At 40.3% G+C, this 21,337-nt stretch overlaps 1 protein-coding gene across 3 annotated transcripts in view; it reads right to left on the bottom strand.

The window, feature by feature from the left end:
* LOC5569250 (myelin transcription factor 1) overlaps positions 1-17,867 on the bottom strand; it is a 49,577-nt gene extending 31,710 nt beyond the window's left edge. Inside the window, exons 1-2 of one of the 3 annotated variants that reach the window (XM_021845737.1) lie at positions 17,242-17,867; positions 5,195-5,758 (exon numbers count right to left, since the gene is read on the bottom strand). In XM_021845737.1, coding sequence (XP_021701429.1) covers positions 5,195-5,699 — 505 coding nt within the window. In that variant the 5' untranslated portion in view covers positions 5,700-5,758; positions 17,242-17,867. The remainder of the gene's footprint in view (positions 1-5,194; positions 5,759-17,241) is intronic. The other 2 variants (XM_021845728.1, XM_021845734.1) reach the window with 2 other exon arrangements.
* Positions 17,868-21,337: the final 3,470 nt, after the last annotated feature.

Raw genomic sequence — 21,337 nt, 5'->3', positions numbered from 1 at the left:
ATGCGGCGCTGAAGGCCATAGGGCAAGCGATTGTAAGCAAATCGCTAAGTGCCTAATATGTGTCGACAGAGCAGACAACGGACACTTAACGGGCGGACCCAAATGTCCGGGCACAAGCGGAGTATCAAAGCAGCCAAAACGGAAGTAACACAGTTAAATTTAAACCACTGTGATGCAGCCCAGCAGCTGCTTTGGCAGTCAGTCTCGGAAACCAAGACTGACGTGGTGTTATTATCGGACCCATACCGCATACCAGCCAACAACGGGAATTGGGTGGCGGATAGGTCTCAACAGTTAGCAGCTATAGGGACGACAGGACGATACCCAATCCAAGAAGTAGTCTCTAGCTCAAATGACGGTTTTGCGATAGCAAAAATCAACGGCGTGTTCTATTGCAGTTGTTACGCGCCCCCAAGGTGGTCGATTGAGGAATTTTCCCACATGGTCGACAGGATGATAGCCGAACTAGCTAATCGGCAGCCAGTAGTGATAGCTGGCGACTTTAATGCATGGGCAGTGGAGTGGGGTAGCCGCTGTACCAATCAAAGAGGCCAACTATTGCTGGAATCCCTGGCCGCTTTAAATGTAGAGCTGGCAAATGTGGGTACAGTGAGTACCTTCCGCAGAAATGGTGCAGAATCGATTATCGACGTGACGTTTTGTAGTCCTAACCTTTTAGGTACCATGAACTGGCGCGTTGATGACGGTTATACTCATAGCGATCATCAATCGATTCGCTATAGTATAATACCAGGCGGGCGGAAGGCGGCGCGATGTAACTCGACCCAAACCCGAGGATGGAAAACAGCGCGCTTCGACGGCGAAGTATTCACTGAAGCCCTGAGGCGCGAACGGAACACTCTGGACCTAAACGGTGAAGAGCTAGTTGCTGTGATATCACGAGCGTGTGATGCTTCCATGCCGAGAAAAGCACCTCCTAGAGAGAACAGGCCGCCGGTGTATTGGTGGTGCGAATCAATTGCAAATCTTCGAGCAATCTGCCTTCGGGCTAGACGAAGAATGCAACGCGCACGCACAGAAGCACAAAGAGAGGAACGCGGTGCAGCATTCAGAGAGGCAAAGTTGGCTCTCAAAAAGGAAATCAAGAGTCGAAAACGGGCATGCTTTGAAAGCCTATGCGAGAGTGCCAATTCTAGTCCATGGGGTGACGCCTACAGAGTGGTAATGGCTAAGACCAAAGGAGCCATAGCGCCCCAAGAGAAATCGCCCGAGTTGCTGCGATCGATAATCGATGTACTCTTCCCGCACCATCCCATAAGCCCATGGCCCCCAGCGCCGTATGCGGCAGATGAAGAAGAAGAAGTGGCGAGAGTGACGAACGAAGAACTGGCAGAAGTCGTGAAATCATTCGCGTCAAACAAGGCACCGGGACCCGATGGTATCCCGAATGTTGCCTTAAAAGCGGCAGTGAACACGGATCCGGACATGTTCAGAACCACGATGCAACGCTGCATTGATCAAGGAATCTTCCCGGATGTATGGAAGCGACAGAAATTGGTGCTACTACCAAAGGCGGGGAAACCACCAGGTGATCCGTCGGCGTATAGACCTATCTGTCTACTAGATACGACGGGCAAGTTATTGGAGAGGTTGATTCTCAACAGACTAGTACCGTATACGGAGAGTGCGGACGGCCTGTCCAACAACCAGTTTGGATTCAGAAAAGGTAAATCTACTCTGGACGCCATCCAGTCGGTCGTTCAGACAGCTGAGGTGGCAATCGAGCATAAAAGGAGCGGCATCCGTTACTGCGCGGTTGTCACTCTGGATGTGAAGAATGCGTTCAACAGCGCAAGCTGGGAAGCAATAGCACACGCGCTTCACCGCCTCAAGGTACCGGTGCAGTTGTGTAAGCTTCTAGAAAGCTATTTTGATGGTAGGATTCTACTGTATGACACAGAGGAGGGGCAGAAAAGCGTTCGAATTACCGCGGGAGTACCTCAAGGTTCAATCTTGGGCCCGCTGTTATGGAATGCGATGTACGATGACGTACTGAGGCTGCCCCTCCCGACGGGTGTTAAGATTGTTGGCTTCGCCGATGATATCACCCTAGTGGTCTATGGTGAATCGATGGAGGAAGTAGAGTTGACAGCAGCGCACTCTATTTCCCTGGTTGAGGAATGGATGAAATCTAGGAAACTAGGACTGGCCCGTCACAAGACTGAGGTGGTGGTGGTCAACAACCGCAAGTCCGAGCAACGGGCGCTTATCTCGGTAGGTGATTGCACCATAGAGTCCAAACGATCCCTTAGGCATCTTGGGGTAATGATCGATGACAAGCTGAGCTTCGCTAGCCACGTTGAATATGCCTGTAAAAGGGCATCTACGGCTATAGCGGCGCTTTCGAGGATGATGTCTAACAGCTCTGCTGTAATTGCCAGCAAACGCAAGCTGCTGGCAAGCGTGGCGCTATCCATACTAAGGTATGGAGGACCAATCTGGTCAAAAGCGCTTAGAACAAGAAGAAACCTAAAGCGGTTGGAAAGCACGTACAGGATAATGTGCTTAAGAGTAGCAAGTGCATACCGGACGGTATCTAAAGAGGCCGTGTGCATCATAGCCGGGATGACGCCCATCGGGCTCATCATCAAGGAAGATGTTCAATGCTTCAACCAAAGGGGTACCAGAGGAGTCCGCGACACGTGTAAAGAGGAAACGCTCAGAAGCTGGCAGCAGGAATGGGATAACTCCACTAAGGGTAGATGGACCCATCGGCTAATACCAAATGTGTCAGATTGGTATGGTAGAAGGCATGGGGAAGTGAACTTCCACCTGACGCAGTTTCTGTCAGGACATGGTTGCTATAGACAGTACCTGCATAGGTTCGGGCACTCAGAATCTCCTGCGTGCCCCAATTGTGCTGGTGTAGAGGAAACAGCGGAGCATGTCGTGTTCGATTGCCCCCGTTTCACTGTTGTGAGAGGTCGCATGCTCACTACATGCGGAGGGGACACGTCCCCCGACAATATTATAGAGAGAATGTGTGCGGATGCCGAGTGCTGGAATGCAGTAACTACGGCTGTCACTCACATTATGTTAGAATTGCAGCGTCTATGGCGCGCCGACCAAGAGTTGGCTGCAGAGGATTAGCCCTGCCGAGGCTGGTCCCTTGTAACATTGTTTAAGTCGGCTAGGAGAAGCAGTTTGCCTAGGCTACTTCTGCTACACGTGTTGTGCTATATGCACTGGTCCCTTCCCGAAGAAATACCGTAAGGTGGTTCCGGGGAGATGAGGGTCTGAGTCCAAGGGTCATGTCGATGCACTGTTCACCACTTGAGCAATTCTAAATGAATTGCTCATGCACAGTGCATAGGCTGGTTTTAGCGGGTCGTCGTTGGTGCGTCATCCCCGCATTCCCTGAGTTATCTTCTCAGGGGATCTGTTTGCAGATTTCCCCCTTGTAAAAAACAAAAAAAAAAAACCTAGAATTTTTAAAAGCGCAAATCTGGAGAACCAAACATCGGATTAAGCTGAAAACTTAATCGATTGATCACTAACTGGTATTAAAAAATCTATTAGGTTTTCACCTCAAACGGGTGTTCGGTTCACCAGATTTGTGCTCTTGAAAAATTGAGGTTTGGCTTCGATTCATCTTCACCTTAAATTAACCTTCATTGTATTCCACAAACTTTTTCAGTTTTATTCCTCTTATGATTCTTTCTTAAAATTAATCTATCTACAAACACTTGATCTCAGCCGAGGTTCTTCGATCCAACGACAACGTGCTTGGAATATTCACTGTGCCATCACCATCGCCAGGTCAGCCCCTTCCACGTTGTTTTACCTTCTCCATGACATGTGTTACTTTTCCCTCACGCATTCCATCAACGCGTGCCTCCTGACAAGGAAACTGTAGGCTGATTAGAATTCTTTTCCCGACCTTGCTGCTACGCTCCCTGTACCCACCATCAGCTTCTGTCTTTCACCTTCAGAGCAAGGCCTCTGGAATGCAGCATCGTAACACAATCGACCGGGTGATGGGTTCTATTTTTCTTTTATCCACCCCTTGGACATTTCCGGAACGAAGGGTAGCTGGGGATCCAGAATAACACACACATGCCGGGTCGAATCACACAGGTTAAAATAGTTGGACCTGGTTCACTCTCCGGTTAGATGGCTTGTTGATTTTTCCCGTAGATATGGCGAGTTGGGAATGAAAGCACGAATGGTAAATTCATTTACAAAGCCATAAAATAAGTACCAAACAAGGATGTTTCGCACATCACTTCGGTTGTACGGTGTGGCTAGGGGTGGGAAATGGAAGGGGTACGCCGAAAGAAGTGTGTGAGGGGATATATGTGTACTTTTCGACAAAGTGGGAAGTGATTCACTACTCTGGGGTAAATATTTGCTTAGGATACTTGGCATTTCGAATGAAGATGAGCTAATTTGGGAAATGGTCGGTCTCTCATTTTGAAAAATCTGACTTTCAATTAGGATCAACTGCTTCCGAGTGCAAGAAGATTGTTTGATGCTTTTTAGTGGAAAGTGGGGTGCTTTCAGTGAAGGGCAAATTTTCCATTAGATATCAACTCTTTATCGGGTCATTATTATTCTAAAATACTTATGTGTTACAACGTAACTATTTTGCTGTCGGTATTTCAAATTGTCATTATACAATTTATTTAAACTTCACTTTTTGATCTAACTGCTCTTGGTTTTGCTCTTGCTCTTGAATTGTTAATAGGAAGTCGGATCCTATTCTTGGCACTTTTGATTCACTTTGGCAGTGGGCTTTTTCGAAGCTACTGAGCTCATATTTGGCAACAATATGCGCCAGTGAAACATAGAAGTGTCCAAGTAGCTCTGCACCACATAGTTTCATACACTTCTATTTAAATATTTAAACATTGTCCAGAATCAACAATTTGAAAAGTGCACCAAACCAACGTTGTTAGTTTAAAATATAGTCCTATACAAAAACCTTACAAATGTTGTATAATAATGCTTCATATTCAGAAGCTCACAAGTATTCTTGTGAGTAAGGGGTCATGCACAAATTACGTCACGCTCCAAGGGGGTGGGGAGGGGGTCAAGCCAAGCGTGACAAGCCTTACACAATTTTCGAAGGATTCATACAAAAACCTTGACAAAGGGGGGGAGGGGGTCAAAAAATTCGAAATTTAGCGTGACATAATTTGTGTACCATCCCTAAGCAGAATTAGGTTCTTACCTTTCAATCCAGCTGGTAATCCACCAAGCACTCCTAAAGACGGCGAAGAGGTCGAGGAAGATGATGTTCCGTGTCGCAAAAGTGCTGAAGCTCGATCTAGACTACTAGCTGACGCATAGGACGAGGATGCTGACCCACTACCGAGTGTTGTTGGACCACTACGTTGGTTACTTGTGGTAGATGAACTGACTGCACTTTCACTACCCGGACTTAGCCTTCTAGTGGCGTAAACTGTTCCGGAACTTTGGCTGGAACTAACCGATGATTGACGGTGGAAGGAGGACGGCTGACGAGGATCAACGTTTCGGCTTGTGCTTGTGCTGCTGCTGACGGTCGATACGGATACTACTGTGGTATCTCTGCGCATACCAGAATGACCTGGCGCTGGCGGTTGATGTCTCTTGCTTAGCGACACCGGTGGCGATGAATCCATACGAGAACGAAGATCTTCAGCACCGGCGGATCGTGGGTCGTCTCGGATCTGCACCTCAGGCCGGTGGTGCATATCAGACGAATAATGGCTAAAGCTATCTGCAACGTTCTACATTTCCGGAAGATCAGCACCTGAAATGAAAGGAATAAACTCGATGAGCGGAAGCGCTTTAAGAATTCTAATAATCGATTGCAAAACTTCGCACCACCAGCTTCAACATCCCCCACCCAATTCGAAATCCATTAATTTTCCTTTCCATTGCAGAACTTTTCCCACTCCTCATCGCCTGCCTTCCAAGAGTAGATTTTAATTCTTAAAACCCCAAAAATCGATTTTTACTCTACCTTCCATACAACGACGAAGACCAAATTTAATCCCTTACGCTGAATCCCCCTCATCATCCCGCCATCTACACACCCCATTAAAATCTCTACCGAACGATAATGACATTTACGCCAAACTGTCTTGTGTTGGTAGCGAAAAAGGATGTTAAATTGAACTCCTCTATCGAAAGAGGACCGAGCGGTGAATTTGAATGTCCATTTCTCTCGTCTCTGGTCGCCGTTGTCGCAGAATATCTCGAGTAAACAAAGGCCAACGAAACCTCCTTTCCGTATGCGTACGGAAATCAAGAATCCCTTCGAGACCACCCGGTGGTGATGTTCCTGACCATACTCAAACGGTAGCAAACCGACGACGACATCGTACACACATGTGGTGTAAGGGTAAGCAATATTCGTAATGATTGCGTCAAAAATATTAAAAGCGAATTTTTACTCTTATAAGCAGGTGAAATCAAAAAATCTGCAAAAATTTTGAACTGTTGCGAAAAATTAATTGTTATATGTTATTAACAAAATGTTAATAAACGCTTAATTAAGTCTTAACGAATTGGGATGATAGTGTTGTCTAACACAGAACTCTTATTTATAAGAAACGAATGAAATGACGAAAAAGTAAGGTGAGTGTGTATATTAAAATTATATGCAGCAGGAATAAGGGTTTACGTCGACACTTGTAGTGATGAACTATCCATTGTCACTTGCAGTCTTCTGACACCAAAGAAGTATCTATCATATACAATACTCAAATCTTTTTCGATTCTTTTTAAACGTAACAGGTTCATGTTGATACTTTTATAAGGCGTTACCCACCACATACTAAACGAAATATCATCATTTCTGTTTGTCGGTTTAGCAAAACGAACACAAAATTATAGAATATTAGTATGACATTTCATGTAAGAGTTATTTTCATTTGTATCGAGAACATTTGGGGCTTTATATACGAATATCAAAAATTGATACGATTTTACCATTTGCGAAACGCTTACAAACAATCTGTTCTACGATCACTATTTGATGTAGTTTTAAAAAGTTGGTCACTTATCTTTGATAGCCTAGTTATCATAGAACTGGAATATGGTCTCAATTTTCACAAACTGGGATCATTTTTGTAATCTTAGTCAGAAATTTCCATATAACGTTTAACGCCTAGAGGTATGCAATGCCCTATAAATGTTCCGTGATTCGTTCAATTTTGTTCTATTATCAAAACAGAAAACCAACTTTCGACTATATGAAAAATTATATATCTATTCAAAATAAATCTTTAAGCAATCTATCAACTGCAATCGATAGCTAGGATGCCAGTACTTGTTTAACAAATATAAATTATAATTCTTTAAAACAGCATGCATAAATATTCAAGTTTTCTTCGAAAAAACTATCAAAGTTAACCCGTTTTACGGTACAAATCAAATAATGATGAAAAATTACGCGGAACAAAATCAAAATTTCGGTTTCGTTTCGAGAAGATCCTCGCCATGTAAAATCGGGTTGAACGAAATATTTCCATTTTTAGTTGCTTTTCGTCATTATTAGTCCTGCACCATTTCGTTTTGTATTAACATAAGAAATCTGTTTATCGCATACCCTTAATATGATGCAGGGGGTGTACATACGACCACGTATCTACTTGTTCGGTCTAATTCCCTTTTAACCCTTCTTTTTTGCAGCCCACTCACACCCCATCCTACGGTACGAAAGCGAATGGGTTTCGAAGAAATTATACGCATTATTATGATAATAATCAAATTTGAAAGGGTAAAACAAAAGAAATCGATGCCTACCTACATGGTCGCCGAGGTCGTGTCGGGTCGTGAGGAGTCGACTGCTCGGTGCGAGGGTTCGTTATCTTCGATACGTATGGAAATTTAGTGACTGTGGATGGAAGGGAGCCAGACTATGTCCGTTGAATACGTAACGTCAACAATTAACGACTTTGACGTCCCCATGTACACATTTTTTGCACGCAATTTCCAAAGCGTTGCATAATCTACGGGCGACACACGGTGAGGAGTCATACGTGCGTGGGTCATGTCTGGGTGCTGATTAGAAAGTCAAGATGAAGGGGTGGATGGTTGATTTTAATTTCTAAACTACCCCTCAGGATTTAAGTAATTTTGCTCTATGCGTGTACGCACATATGCAATAGTGTTATTTTTACAGATATAAAATTGAAATGCAATTCAAGTAGTGTTGAAGATATGCAATGTGTTACGTGGGTGTGAAAACTGCGTAGAGGATTGATCAATTGAATGATTATGCGTAGCACTCAGTGCTTGAGCGATCCTCTTAATGAAAGCTCCTCTAATAGAAATTCATGAAACCCAAACACGAAAGGCAGATTAACACGAAACATGTGAACGTTTATCATCAACTGCCCAAAACTGTGTGTAATTTATGGGCAGATTCATATGAAATCATATTTTGCTACCGTAATCCGCGGGAAAATTGATCACTGCACTGGGGCGAATTTGATCAGGTCGGTACCAAAAGACATTTCCTCCCAAGGATGCTGAAGGTTTCGTTGGCACCACAGACATTCCATGTTTTCTAGTTTATAGATGTCTGATGATGATTTTGAACTATTTCATTTTTATTTGGGTCAGTTTTGCATAGAAATATTCACAATTTTTAAAGGTCTAAGCAATACAGTTGGAAATGTCGGTGCTAAACAATCCACTGGTGCATGACATCTGTGAATGTTTAAAATGTTGTGTACGCTTAAGTATGAACTGCTGGACTCACTTTCGATATCATACAGCATAGCAAGTATGGATTTTTGCTCATAAATCCTCTTATTCTCAAATAATGTGCTTATTTTAAGGTAAATTGCCTACATTTAGGCGTATTTGGCAGACTTTTTTTACATAACTTTTGCTGTACGGGTTCACAATGTGAAAAATAAAGAATATTTCTGTCAGTTAGATTAATTTCATAACAACTGCAAGAAACGCTTCTTTTCACTCGCCTTTTCGAAAAATTTTACAGACTAAACGGCATATCTGTTGGGCTTGGGTTTTTCATAAGCCCAAATTAAGGTTTTTGCATGACAGCTTAAGGCGAAGTAGGCCGTCATTGAAATTTGTACGCGTCGTTGATGATTGTTGCTAATTCATCTCAAGATTTCGAATCAAAGAAAATCAGTTTGTTTTTCACTGACACACCTGAAAAAGTATCAGCATACTTTATGCATGTTAGCGCGTACAGTGACACTTTTTCTAGTCAATATAAGCTGTCAAGACTGAGTTTTATCACTTTGAAATGCTAGCTGAACAGTCATCATTGTTGCCAAAACGAATGACGGGCTACTTAGCCTTAATTCGTCAATCACAACTTTCCTGAATCATTGGCTAGATTTCAGCAATATCCAAAAATATATGTTCATGGAATTTTGAGTATAATATAACAGTATCCCAAAAATGATTTAGTAATATATTCTTGGGCATGATTTTCACAAAACTCTATTATAGGATATTTACCAGAATAACATAGAATTATAGATGTTAAAATGTTAAAATCCATGACACATGGGACAGGAATGCCATATTTGGGGAGAATATTATCATAAGCAAAAGCATAGATGACTGCACAATTCTTAGTTGCTACTCCGTGATTGACGAGAACAATCGAAGTTGCACAGAGATTTAAGAGATTTAATGAATGGGGCTTGGGATTAGCGCGCCATTCTCAATGTGCACAAATCGAGAGCTCAAAATCTAAAAGCCAATAACGGCGCCGGCCACGTCCTTACGGTTAACGGAGAAGGAAAGGAATTTTATTTAGACAACCGTCGTTACTAGAGACCGAGATCACCTCTGCATCTTTACAGTTGCCATGGGAAGGATATTGGGTTATTGGGATAAGGTACAGATCTGGGAGTCATCAATATTTGGTGATGCGATCCATGATATAATCACACCTAATTGGATTCGCAATATAATTCGATAGTCGCATTGCACACCGAACAAGTATTCATTACTCGCCCACGCAGGAGCATGCGTGCTAACAAGGTGAAAAACTTATTATACTACTTAAAATCAAAATGGCATCAAAATCTAAAATGGCCGCCATATTTTTCCACATAAATCTCTTATCCTTCACTCGACTATACATACATACATACATACAGCCAAACCTCTTTTTACGGTTACGCTCCCTCTTTTCACGCCCCCTCCATTTACGCTTCAAATTCCAACTTACGCTCCCTCTTTTTACGCTCGAAATTCCAAATAACGCTCCATCTTTTTACGCTCCAAAAATTCAAACTTACGCTTCTGCCTGATAACGACCCACGAGAACCTGGGAGGGAGGCACCGATACTACACACGAAATATGACACAACACTTTTCCAAATTGCAAGATAACTCCCGCTCACCAACGACAATCAAGGCAGGCTTGGGGAAAATCGCTAGTTTTCTTTTATTGTGTACCTTCGATCTTTCTGGACAAACTTGGAAAAAGGGCCATAGTTTTATGTGCATTCAATTTTAATGATGATTGGAAAACAGTAAAAAAATGCGTGTTTCATTACTTTATATTCGATCAAATTAAAAGGTACTATCGTGGCATTGCTTTTGGGCGTTGCAGGAATTGATTTTCAACCGACTGTTGTCAACTTTGTTGGAATGCAAAAATTTGTTTTGATCAATTACGCGCTTTTATCAAGTTTGTCCATTCTTCAAGATCTGAGCTCACAGTGATAGTTCGGGACAGCAGAATCTCGGCTCACTATGACGTACATAAATTTTGTATCGGTTTCTCCCTCCCAGACGAGAACCAATGTAGTAGCGTATTTTTGGAACGAGACCGATGAGTAAATGCTAGAGATCGATGTCTGGCGCCATTTTGGAATCCAAGATGGCAACCTCCGGTTTATAAAAATCACTTGAAACCACACAAACCGGAAGTAGCCATATTGGATTCCAAAATGGCATTAGACATCGATTTCCGGTACCGTAAAACGGGGTAACTTTGATAATGCGGGTAACTTTGATAGTGCGACAACATACTAAACGAAATAACGAAGTTTCTGTTAATCAGTTAAGGAAAACGAATGCTAAAGTAAAAAGTATTAGGGTAGATGTACCAATAGTGGAGGTACTAAGCACGATTGAACTTTATTTAACCGCCTATATTCAAGAAGTGCAATTAATGTACACGTTAATGTTGTAACGGGAAGTAACGACCTGGGAGGGAGAAACCAATACAAAATTTCTGTACGTCATAGTGAGCCGGGATTCCGCTGTCACGAACTGTCACTGTGAGCCCAGATCTCAAACATTGGACTAACATAGAAAAAGCGCGTAACTGATTAAAACACATTTTCGCATTTCATCAAAAGTGATAAAAATCGAATGAAAATCAATTCATGCACATAATGCAAGTAATGTCACGTGAGCACTTTTCAATCTGATTGAATATGAAGCATTGAAAAACGCATCATTTTACTATTTCCAATGAAAATGAATATTTAGTGCATAGAAAACTGTGGCCCTTTTTCCATGTTGCGGTATATTTTTAATTTGTGTACCTTTAGTTGCGGTATCCGTTGTTTTCTTATGGGATCCTCAACTATAGGAACACTTTACCGCAACTATTGGTACAAGTAAGAAAAGTTTTTGCAATTCAATGGTATTTCATCAGTTTTAAGGCAATTTGAACCCTCTTTTCAATAGTTCCGTGTATCAACAAGCCAATACATCGATTGGCAGTGTCGGTTCTGTGGCTAATGTGATAAAATCAGTGAAAACGGCACTACCGCAACTATAGGAACACCCACAACTAAGGGAACACTTACCCTAGTATGACACTTCACATCAACGCTATTTTCGTTGGAATCAAGTACATTTATTGAAAATTCATAAGATTTTCACATTCTTTAAAAGCTCACAAACAATCTGTTCTACGATCACTATTTGATGAAGCCATAATGAGTTTGTCACTTTTTTTTGACAGCCTAGTTGTAGTAGAACATGAATTCGGTCTCAAATCTCTTAGCGAATACCATTTTTACAAACTGGGACCATTTTTGTAATCGAAGTCAGCAATTCCCATATAGCATTAAACGCCTAGTGGTATGCAACTGTTCCGTAATGCATTCAATTTTGTTCGACTATCAAAGTTACCACAAAACAGAAAATCGACTTTCGAATATATGAAAAATTATACATCCATTCAGAATAAATCTTTTGGCAATCTATCAGCTGCAATCGATAGTTAGAATACCAGTACTTGTTTTGAAAATATAAATTTAAATTCTTTGAAACAGGATGCATAAATATTCAAGTTTTCTTCGATTTCTTCGAAAAAAAACTATCAAAGTTACCCCGTTTTACGGTATCTCCTTATCTGTCCTGTTTCAAAAATATCCATATTGCATGGGTTTCGAGAGATTTTCACAAACCGGAAGTCACCATATTTGATTCGAAAATGCCTTCAGACATCGATTTCCGGCATCTACTCATCTGTCCCGTTTCAAAAATACCCATGTTGCATGGATTTCAAGTAATTTACACAAACCGGAAGTCGCCATCTTGAATTCCAAAATGGCTTCAGATCATGGTTCACGTCATCCCTATTGAAATGCTTGAGAAGAACCACGGATAAACCCCACCTCTTTGTAAATCTTCTTGGAATCAAACGAAAAGCTTTGTTATGCTTCTAATTCTTTTTACGCTCAAAATTCAAACTTACGCTCCCTGTTTTTACGCTCCTTTCTTTTTGCGCTCCTCCAGTTAGGGGCGTAAAAAGAGGTTTGGCGGAACCAACGCTTGAAAACTTGTTTCTTTGGTGTACCGTAAAACGGGGTAACTTTGATAGTTTTTTCGATGAAAACTTGAATATATATGCATGTTGTTTCAAAGAATTACAATTTATATTTTTAAAACAAGTACTGGTATCCTAACAATCGATTGCAGTTGATAGATTGCCAAAAGATTTATTCTGAATGGATATATAATTTTTCATATATTCGAAAGTTAGTTTTCTGTTTTGGGGTAACTTTGATAATGGAGTATTAATCGATCAAAATTGAATGCATTACGGAACATTTATAGTGCGTTGCATACCTCTAGGCTTTTAACGCTATATGGTAATTTCTGCCTCCGATTACAAAAATGGTCCTAGCTTGTAAAAATGGTATTCGGTAGAAGATTAGAGACCGAATTCATGTTCTACTACAACTAGGCTGTCAAGGATAACTAACGAACTCATTAGGGCTACATCAAATAGTGATTGTAAAACAGGTTTTTTGTGTGCATTTAAAAAATGTTAAAATCTTAGAAATTTTTAATATTTGTATATAAATCCTCAAATGTACTTGATTTCAACGAAAATAGCTTTGACGTAAAGTGTCATACTAATACTTTTTACTTTTGCATTCGTTTTGCTTGACTGATTAACAGAAACTTTGTTATGTCGTTTAGTATGTTGTGGGTCTCTCATAATCAAAGTTACCCGCACTATCAAAGTTACCCCATTTTACGCATAAGCATAAGCATTGATGACCGTACAATTCGTAGTTGCTACTCCGTGATTGACCGGAATAATCAAAATTGCACAAGGAACCAAGAGATGTAGCTTGGGAGTAGCTTTCCATCTTCAGTGTACACTTTCGAGAACTCCAATCATTGAAAAGTCAATAACGGCGCCTGCCACGTCCTTACGGTCATCAGGGAAGGGAAGGAATTTTAGTGTGACATCCATTTTTACTAGAGACCGAGATCACCTCTGTATCTCCATGGTTGTCATGGAAAGGAGTTTTGTTAGTGGGGAGGGTTCACCTTGGTAAGTGATGCGATTCATGCAACCTTAGTTAAAAAAAATAACCTATCAGTACTCTAAAAACAACGTTAACATACAGTAAGTCCACATAAATCATTATATACATCAGGAAAAGGGAAGGTAAAGGATTTTAATGGCAATGTACAAGAGTCTATATCGTATACTTACTGTGACGAACTGTTCATAATTTGTTTCATAATTTATTGTACATTTGAAACGAGCTCACCAAATTGATCATCCATCCTTGATTCAGCAGTTGTTAGCCACTTTAATCGTAATGCTCATTCCAGGAGAGCAAAAAAATACTCCGGCGCCGCGAAAACATGCATTCGATTGCATTCCGACCACGTGCAAACTAAAACGAAAATAAAGCTTTGACCACGACGCAGAAAAAAACGATTTTCTGGTGAATATGAAATGAAGCCAAAATTCAGCATCTAGAGAATAAGACAACGACTCAAGCTGAAAACTCGATCGATTGATAACCACCAGTGAGTAATCAATCGACCAAGCCCTCAGCCCGATCCGCTGTCCGGCTTTACAGACCCACGCTCCTAAAAACTTGAGGTCCGACCTCGATGCATTATCACCTTCTGCTTGGGCTTTAACAAAGCTACCCAGCAGAACGCGTGCAGAATGTACCTACTTATTTAAGCTAAAGACACTTCTGCACTAGCCGTTTCACCAGCCGAATCTAATAATTCACGGAGACGATAAAAAACGTGACAGACCAATTTTCAAAACATCCGTCTGCGCCAAAACATCCCACAGTGGACTTTTTTGCAAAAAATGTCTTTAAATTCAATATCTCTGGATGCCGCTTAGACAGTTTCACAAAAATCAAAATTTCTGGGATTCAACCAGTCACCCGCTAGTCCTAGTTGCAATACTTAAACAAACTACCAGACAAATTTTCATCCAATTTGAAAAAGATTAGGAGGTGCCTCAAGTTGAACATTGGCTTCACTCGAAAAAAAAATCATAATTGAACTCCGATCCTCAAGATCAGTAGTCGAGAAGCTTGACCTCGGGGCTATATCAAATATGTAATTGCTTGGCATCAAATGCATTTGTTGTTTGAAACACGACTACGTTGATGACATTTGATAGCTGTTTTCGTCAATCATCATCCATCATTGAAAAAGCAAAGCTACTATGTTCAATTTTGTAACATGTCAGTAATTGCGCCATTTGGCAGCAGCTCTAAATGCAGGGGAATGAGGAATGTCGTATTTCCGACGATTTTTTACAATTTATCTGTAATTCGGATACAAAAATGATGTACTACAATAATGTTCAGAAATGACAAAGGAATGATACAACGATTGATCTTTTATGATTAGGCATTAGGGTAAGAATCTTGTAGAACAAAAACTGTAGAGAAATGTATGTTTTACAGGTACTTTAATGAACAGAAATCAATTTTATGAGGTCAAAACCATCTCTAATCGGCATACAGTGTTCTCAAAAGTTGTAAAGTACTAATAATACGTTCAACTAGTGGTATTTATTTTGATTTTCGTTTTTCCAAATTCTCGTTAGAATTTTTTGAATGTAAAAAATAGCCAAAAAACACAAATTCAACTTGAGGCACCTCCTAATCTTCTCCAAATTGGATGAAAATGTGTCTGGTAGTTTGTTTAAGTATTGCAACTAGGACTAGGGGGTGACTGGTTGAATCCCAGACATTTTGCTTTTTGTGAAACTGTCTAATGCCGCTGGAATAAAATCGATCTTTTTACCGCAAAAGAAAGATTTTTTCATGGGCTAAATGATAGTGAGGTGAATGTTCACTGCACGTTATTTTTTCGTACGGTTTTGGCCTATTAAAGGTAGTTTTACCCTATTTTCAATGGAAGTGATGCATTCATAAATCAATATCTCTGGATTCCGCTGGAATAAAATCGATCTTTTTACCGCAAAAGAAAGATTTTTTTATGGGCAAAACGATAGTGAGGTGAGAGTTCACTGCACGTTATTTGCATCCGTTCGCGCCTACCATGAAAATGGTATGATCATTGATTGCACTCGCCGTATACGTCAAAATCGTAGAACATGATTTAGAATGTTGTTTATTTTATAGGGTAGATACATTGCTCACCTAGTTTTTGTAGCCTATCTTACCCAGTTTTTTTCTCAACTTTCAAAATTCTCAGATGAAAGCTATATTTTTCCTCTACTAAGTTTGCTTTGTGTATGAAGGGAAATATGAGACATATCACGTGAAGAAATACCTAAGATTTATCAAAATGGGCTTTTTTGTGAACTGTTTAGTTAGCTGGCGCACGAGGGGTCCACTTTAAACGGTGTTGTTAAGTTCAGACATAGCACATTACATCATTTTTGGATGGCGCCTTATCTTTGATTCAAAACTGTGGTATGGCTTTCAATGTCTCACAGTTTTGAATCAAGGATTTGAGGAATATGTTTGAAATTTAATTTTCTACGGACGCAGAAGATATGCTTGAGCCCACTTTAACTGATTGCAATTCATATAGATTTATGACTCATGTTGGTGTTTTGCGTAATTGCAAACCTATTTAATGAGATATTCTCCATTCAATCCAACCTTGATCCATATCTTGTGCTATCCATAACTGTGAGATGAATGTAATTCTAAAAGTTCTTCGTGACTCTCTTGACACATGATGACGAAACAAAGGGCAACCGAATTGTACTGATCAGTGAAGATTTCGTAGATCTTCATACGGATACAAAGGCATATGTCATATCAATAAATTGGATGTCCTGCAATATCTAATGTATACCAAACAATGATACCACCAAAACGTTAATTCTACTCTTAAGCATTTTCGGCATTCCATTCAGTTCAAAGGATAATGGTAACTGAATGGTAAACCAAGTAGGAAACTAACAAAATTTGATATGAACTTCTAATGAATTGTTTTGGTTCATTTTTCTTCTTCATAAAAAATCCACTACTCCTTGGTATGATAATTCTTAATACACAATTCTCTTGATATAGCTTTCTTGCAAACAAATCAGCGGTTGCAGCATTTGCCATATTCATTTCTTTGGACGATAATATGCTTACGATCATCATGGCTTTATTCATTAATGGTTTTATGCTTGACCACCGACGAGTGCAATTTAAATGCAAAACCGTTTGTCACACTTCATCGAATAATTTTTCCACATCGAGTGGAAACAACTTTTAGGCCCCTATCATTTACATACAATCAAACATAACCAGCGACAAACATTACCAGTAGTGGTACAGATGGAGATATCGTCACACTTTCCCCCTATATTCCCAAAAAAGCGTTTGACACTGGAACTAGTCCAACTCCCTACGCTCCTACGCATCGTCAAAACCAAATCAACCGACCAGAACCAGCACTGCCGAGGATGACAACGAAGGCAACGAGTAGGGGTAGGTATCTGTTTATTACCGTTATTATCTTGCACCGTCTCCCCCTCTGCCATCAGCAACACCCCTCCTCGAAGGCAATCATCGTACTCACCTCCTGCGCTTCTGCCTAAGGCCTTTCCATCGCCCACCGCCCTACGGGAACAGCTAACGATAAAAACCCTCGGATTTTAAGCCGTCTTATTGTTGCACTAGTTTTCCTTTATTGTTGTTGATTTTCACTCTCTCCCTCCCTTCCCCTCGCCCTTTCCCACTTCCCGGGATTCTTCGGTAAATCCTCTGGCACAGCTATCCTAGAAACACCACACTACCTGTTCACCACTTGGTTTCGTCTTCCCCCCTCCTCCAACACTTGACAGCAGAATCGTCGTCTTACCACTGGAGGAATCACGTCCCGTCGGTCCTACTCACAGAAGAGCACAGAAAGTCGCGCGGCAAAAATTAAAAAACACACACCGTCCTGGTCGCAGTTACCCAGGAATTCGGAATCCTTCGCTTTCGACGACAGCGAGATCTACCTGACGGGACGCGCGCGCGAAAATATTACGGTGGCGTTGGCTAAGTTTGCAACTAAACTGCGAGCCCAACACAACTCCAAACCAGCGAACGGCAGCGAGAGACAGAGAGCAGCAGTTCAAGTTTACAGAAGCCCCCGAAACGGCCTCCTGATCGACGTCAGCAAACCAGAAGGAAGAAGCCACCACCGAAATGTCCATAGGATAGGACTCCCCATGCCACTCTCCGGTACTCTTCAGTGCGCTTTCAGGGATTCCTTTCCGCAAAACGTACGTCAATTGCACGGGGGTTTCCACAAGGCTTCCTCCCCGGATCCCGAACTCTAGCCGAAGTGGATGAACTTCCATTCGCAAGTTCTCCCTTTCCATCGGATGCTCCCCAACGACTCCCCTTTATCCGACGTCAAGGCTCTGTCGAAGAAAAAAAGGCGTTAAAATTCCAGCTTTTCTCATGCAACGAACTTTTTTTGAAAGGTTCTTCACAATACTGCATTTCCCTCGGTACAGAACAGGACAACCAGTTTTCCATCGCCCCAAACCCAATCGCGCAAGCTCCACCAAGACAAGCACACTCAACAGCAACTGCATCGAGCCAAGTGTTCATCCAAAGGATACTCCCCCTTGCGTGCCGTTGTTGTTGTTCGGATGCCTGGCTTTCGTGTCGACTGCTTCTCGTAACGAACTCCAGTATGCAGCGATGCTTCGACCGGTGAGGGCACCCCTGCGCGTCGTTTTTTCACGTATAGGGCTGAAAAAACGACGTAATTTTGTTCCCACGGTCGCTCTCTACGCGGTTTGGCGGTGACTAGATGCTAATACCGACGGGAATTGAGCAATCAAGCTACTTGCGTGGATTTGACGTACTCAAAAAGTATCAAAGAACACTGTTAAATAAACGAACTAATTAGTTATTGACAGATAGATATATTCACAGTCAGTTACAACAGATAGTAACCAAATGCTATTTTCCAATCCGGATACATGACCGAAAATGTAATATATTTCGAATGTGTTTATGTGAAAGTATATGAATTGAGTAAGTATGTGTCAAGTCTTGCAATCTCATGTGGATCATTTTAAAACCACAATAATCACTTAGCCACTTGCCATGTTCAGATACAGGAGACAAATAAAATCGTATGTTTTTCGACAAAAAATGTCCATTGGAAGTCTTTCGGGAATCAATCCATTTCTGATAATAATCCTAGAAGGCTTGTTTAGAAATCCCTGTAAGATTTCTGATAAAAAGCATGGACAGTTTCTGGTGTCAATACTGGAAGGTTTCTGATGAAAACTCTTGTAGGATTCTGATGAGAACCCTCGAAAAATCTTTTCGAAAACCTTGGAATTTCAGATGTGATCTCCACAATATTCCTTATGCAAATCTTAGCTAGTTTGTGATGTTTAGACTAAAATAATGAAAATCCAGAAAAAAAAATGATAAAAATCCAGAAAAAAAATGATAAAAATCCAAAAAAAATATGTTTTGGTATGCTGGAAAGATTTGGATGCAAGTCTTGGAAGGATAATGTTGCGAAAAATCCTGGAAGAATTCTGATGCTAATACTGGAAGTATTCTGATGATTCTCATAAGTATCTATAAGAATTCGGATGAGAATCTAGGAACGATTCTGATAAAAATATATCATTCTAATAAGAACTTGTCATCAATGCTGATGAAATTCTGAAATGCTGATGACATTTAATGAGAGTCATGGGAGAATTATTCTGAGAACTTTGAAGAGATTCTGATGAGAATCCTGTGAAGATGTCTGATATTAACGAAGATTCTGACAAGCATCTCGAGAGATGATCTCTGATAAGAATCCTAAGAGGATTATGATGAGAATCCTGAGATTATTCTGAAGAGAATTCTTATGAGAATCCTGTGAGGAATTTTAGGTGAATTCTGCGAGGAATTGAAAAAGAATGCTGAGAGGATGATGAATATTTTGTGAATATTGTGATAGATCCCTGCGAGGATTCATCAGAAACCAGGATTGTCATTTTTCTTTCCAGGATTCTCAATGAAATCAAAATTTCAAATATCACGTTGGAACATTGTAACTAAACCTGAGTTTCTGCTCAACGAGCTAATAAATCCAAAATACTCAAATTAAGCTAGTTTTATCATTACGGAACAGTTTGGTTTTATTTTTCTCGTGATGAGATTTTTCTTCAAGTCTTCATTTATGTGCCAGTTCTCATGTTTTAAACCATGAATTTAAACTCCGAAACCAAATATCGGAGCTGCCGAACAAAAGCCAAAAGGTGATCACACAAAAAACTCGTCCACGCCTTTTAAGAGTTAAAAACGGTAAGATTTGAGTTGACCAAGTTGAACAGTTCCAGAAGTTACGCAAATTTTCAGAACACAGGACAACCAATAACTAACAGTTACGAATTACCGATCTTAAATTAAATTGAAAAATCTCTCAGCTACTTACTTTGGTCTGTGTTGAACAACCTTCTGAAACTTTTTGGAAAATTACTGTAATGTAATGAATTCACTACAGACGAAACTCCAGGTTATTTGTCATTTAAATTTCTGCCAATTCGTACCACAAAAAGCTGAGGTACAAAGTCCCAAACTTGTACATTTTGTGTGTTGAAACAGCATTTAGTTACTATCTGTGCATGCAATGGATAAGATATGAAGAGCTGTAACAAAATCTTCAAAATCTTATCCGCAAAATGCGCTACTTTTGAGTTCGATCCGTGTCTGAAAGCCTCAATCCACATCAAAAAGAAAAAAAAAAAACACTCAAATTTTTCACGTTAAATGACATTTCTAATTTTCGATACTTATCGATACTCTCAATATTTACTCTATACAAGGCATGTGCTAGTTTTACTACACCAACGGCCCAAACACTGAGGATGAAATAGAAGGTGCCCAACGTCCATGGTTTGCTATACAACAGGTCGAAATGGCTTTAGGACATTTCGTCGAATGATATTTGGTCGAATGACGTTTGGTCAAATTACATTTGGTCGAAAGTACATTTGGTCGAAGGGACATTTGGTCGATTGGACATGATATTTGGTCGAATAACGATTTGTTAAACGGAAATTTGATCGATAGCTTATTTTGAAATTGTTTATTGAAAGATCATTTAGTAAAACTGATTATTGTTGTCTAAGTTTTATAAAGTTGGTAAGTCATATTTTTGAGTTTCATAAATCTTTTTGTTTGGGATTTGAAATTATGTATATATCTAGACTTTCGATAATTATTCAAATGAACTTTTTAACGATAGTTTTTCAGTACATTGACGGAAATATTTAGCTCTAGTGAATTTATTATTCTTTTAAAATATCATCATTCTTTAAAAAACTGCCTAACAAGTTGTTTTTTTTTCTATCAATGATGTGAACATCATGATATTTTGAATTTATTGTTCTTTTCAAATTTCATCAATTTTTGTAATGAACTGCTGATCTTCATCTGATGGAAGCATTTGGAGAGAGTGCTCGAGATTTTTCTTTGAATTCCTGGTCTTGCAGCTTATGTAGGTGGGTAAGCCTTTGAATCGAAAGGCAGGAAAAATTTGCTTTAAGGAAATTTTTTACACTGAAGTGAATGTTAAATGTCGATAGCTCTACTTATGGCCAATTGGCTTTTTGTGACTTCCAGCTTATTAACATTTGCTAAGAAAATGCTGACGGTGTTGA

This window comes from Aedes aegypti, chromosome 1, assembly GCF_002204515.2.
Source record: "Aedes aegypti strain LVP_AGWG chromosome 1, AaegL5.0 Primary Assembly, whole genome shotgun sequence".
Classification (NCBI taxonomy): domain Eukaryota; kingdom Metazoa; phylum Arthropoda; class Insecta; order Diptera; family Culicidae; genus Aedes; species Aedes aegypti.
The sequence above is the reverse complement of the archived record's forward strand: the minus strand, read 5'-3'. Positions and strand labels throughout refer to the sequence as shown.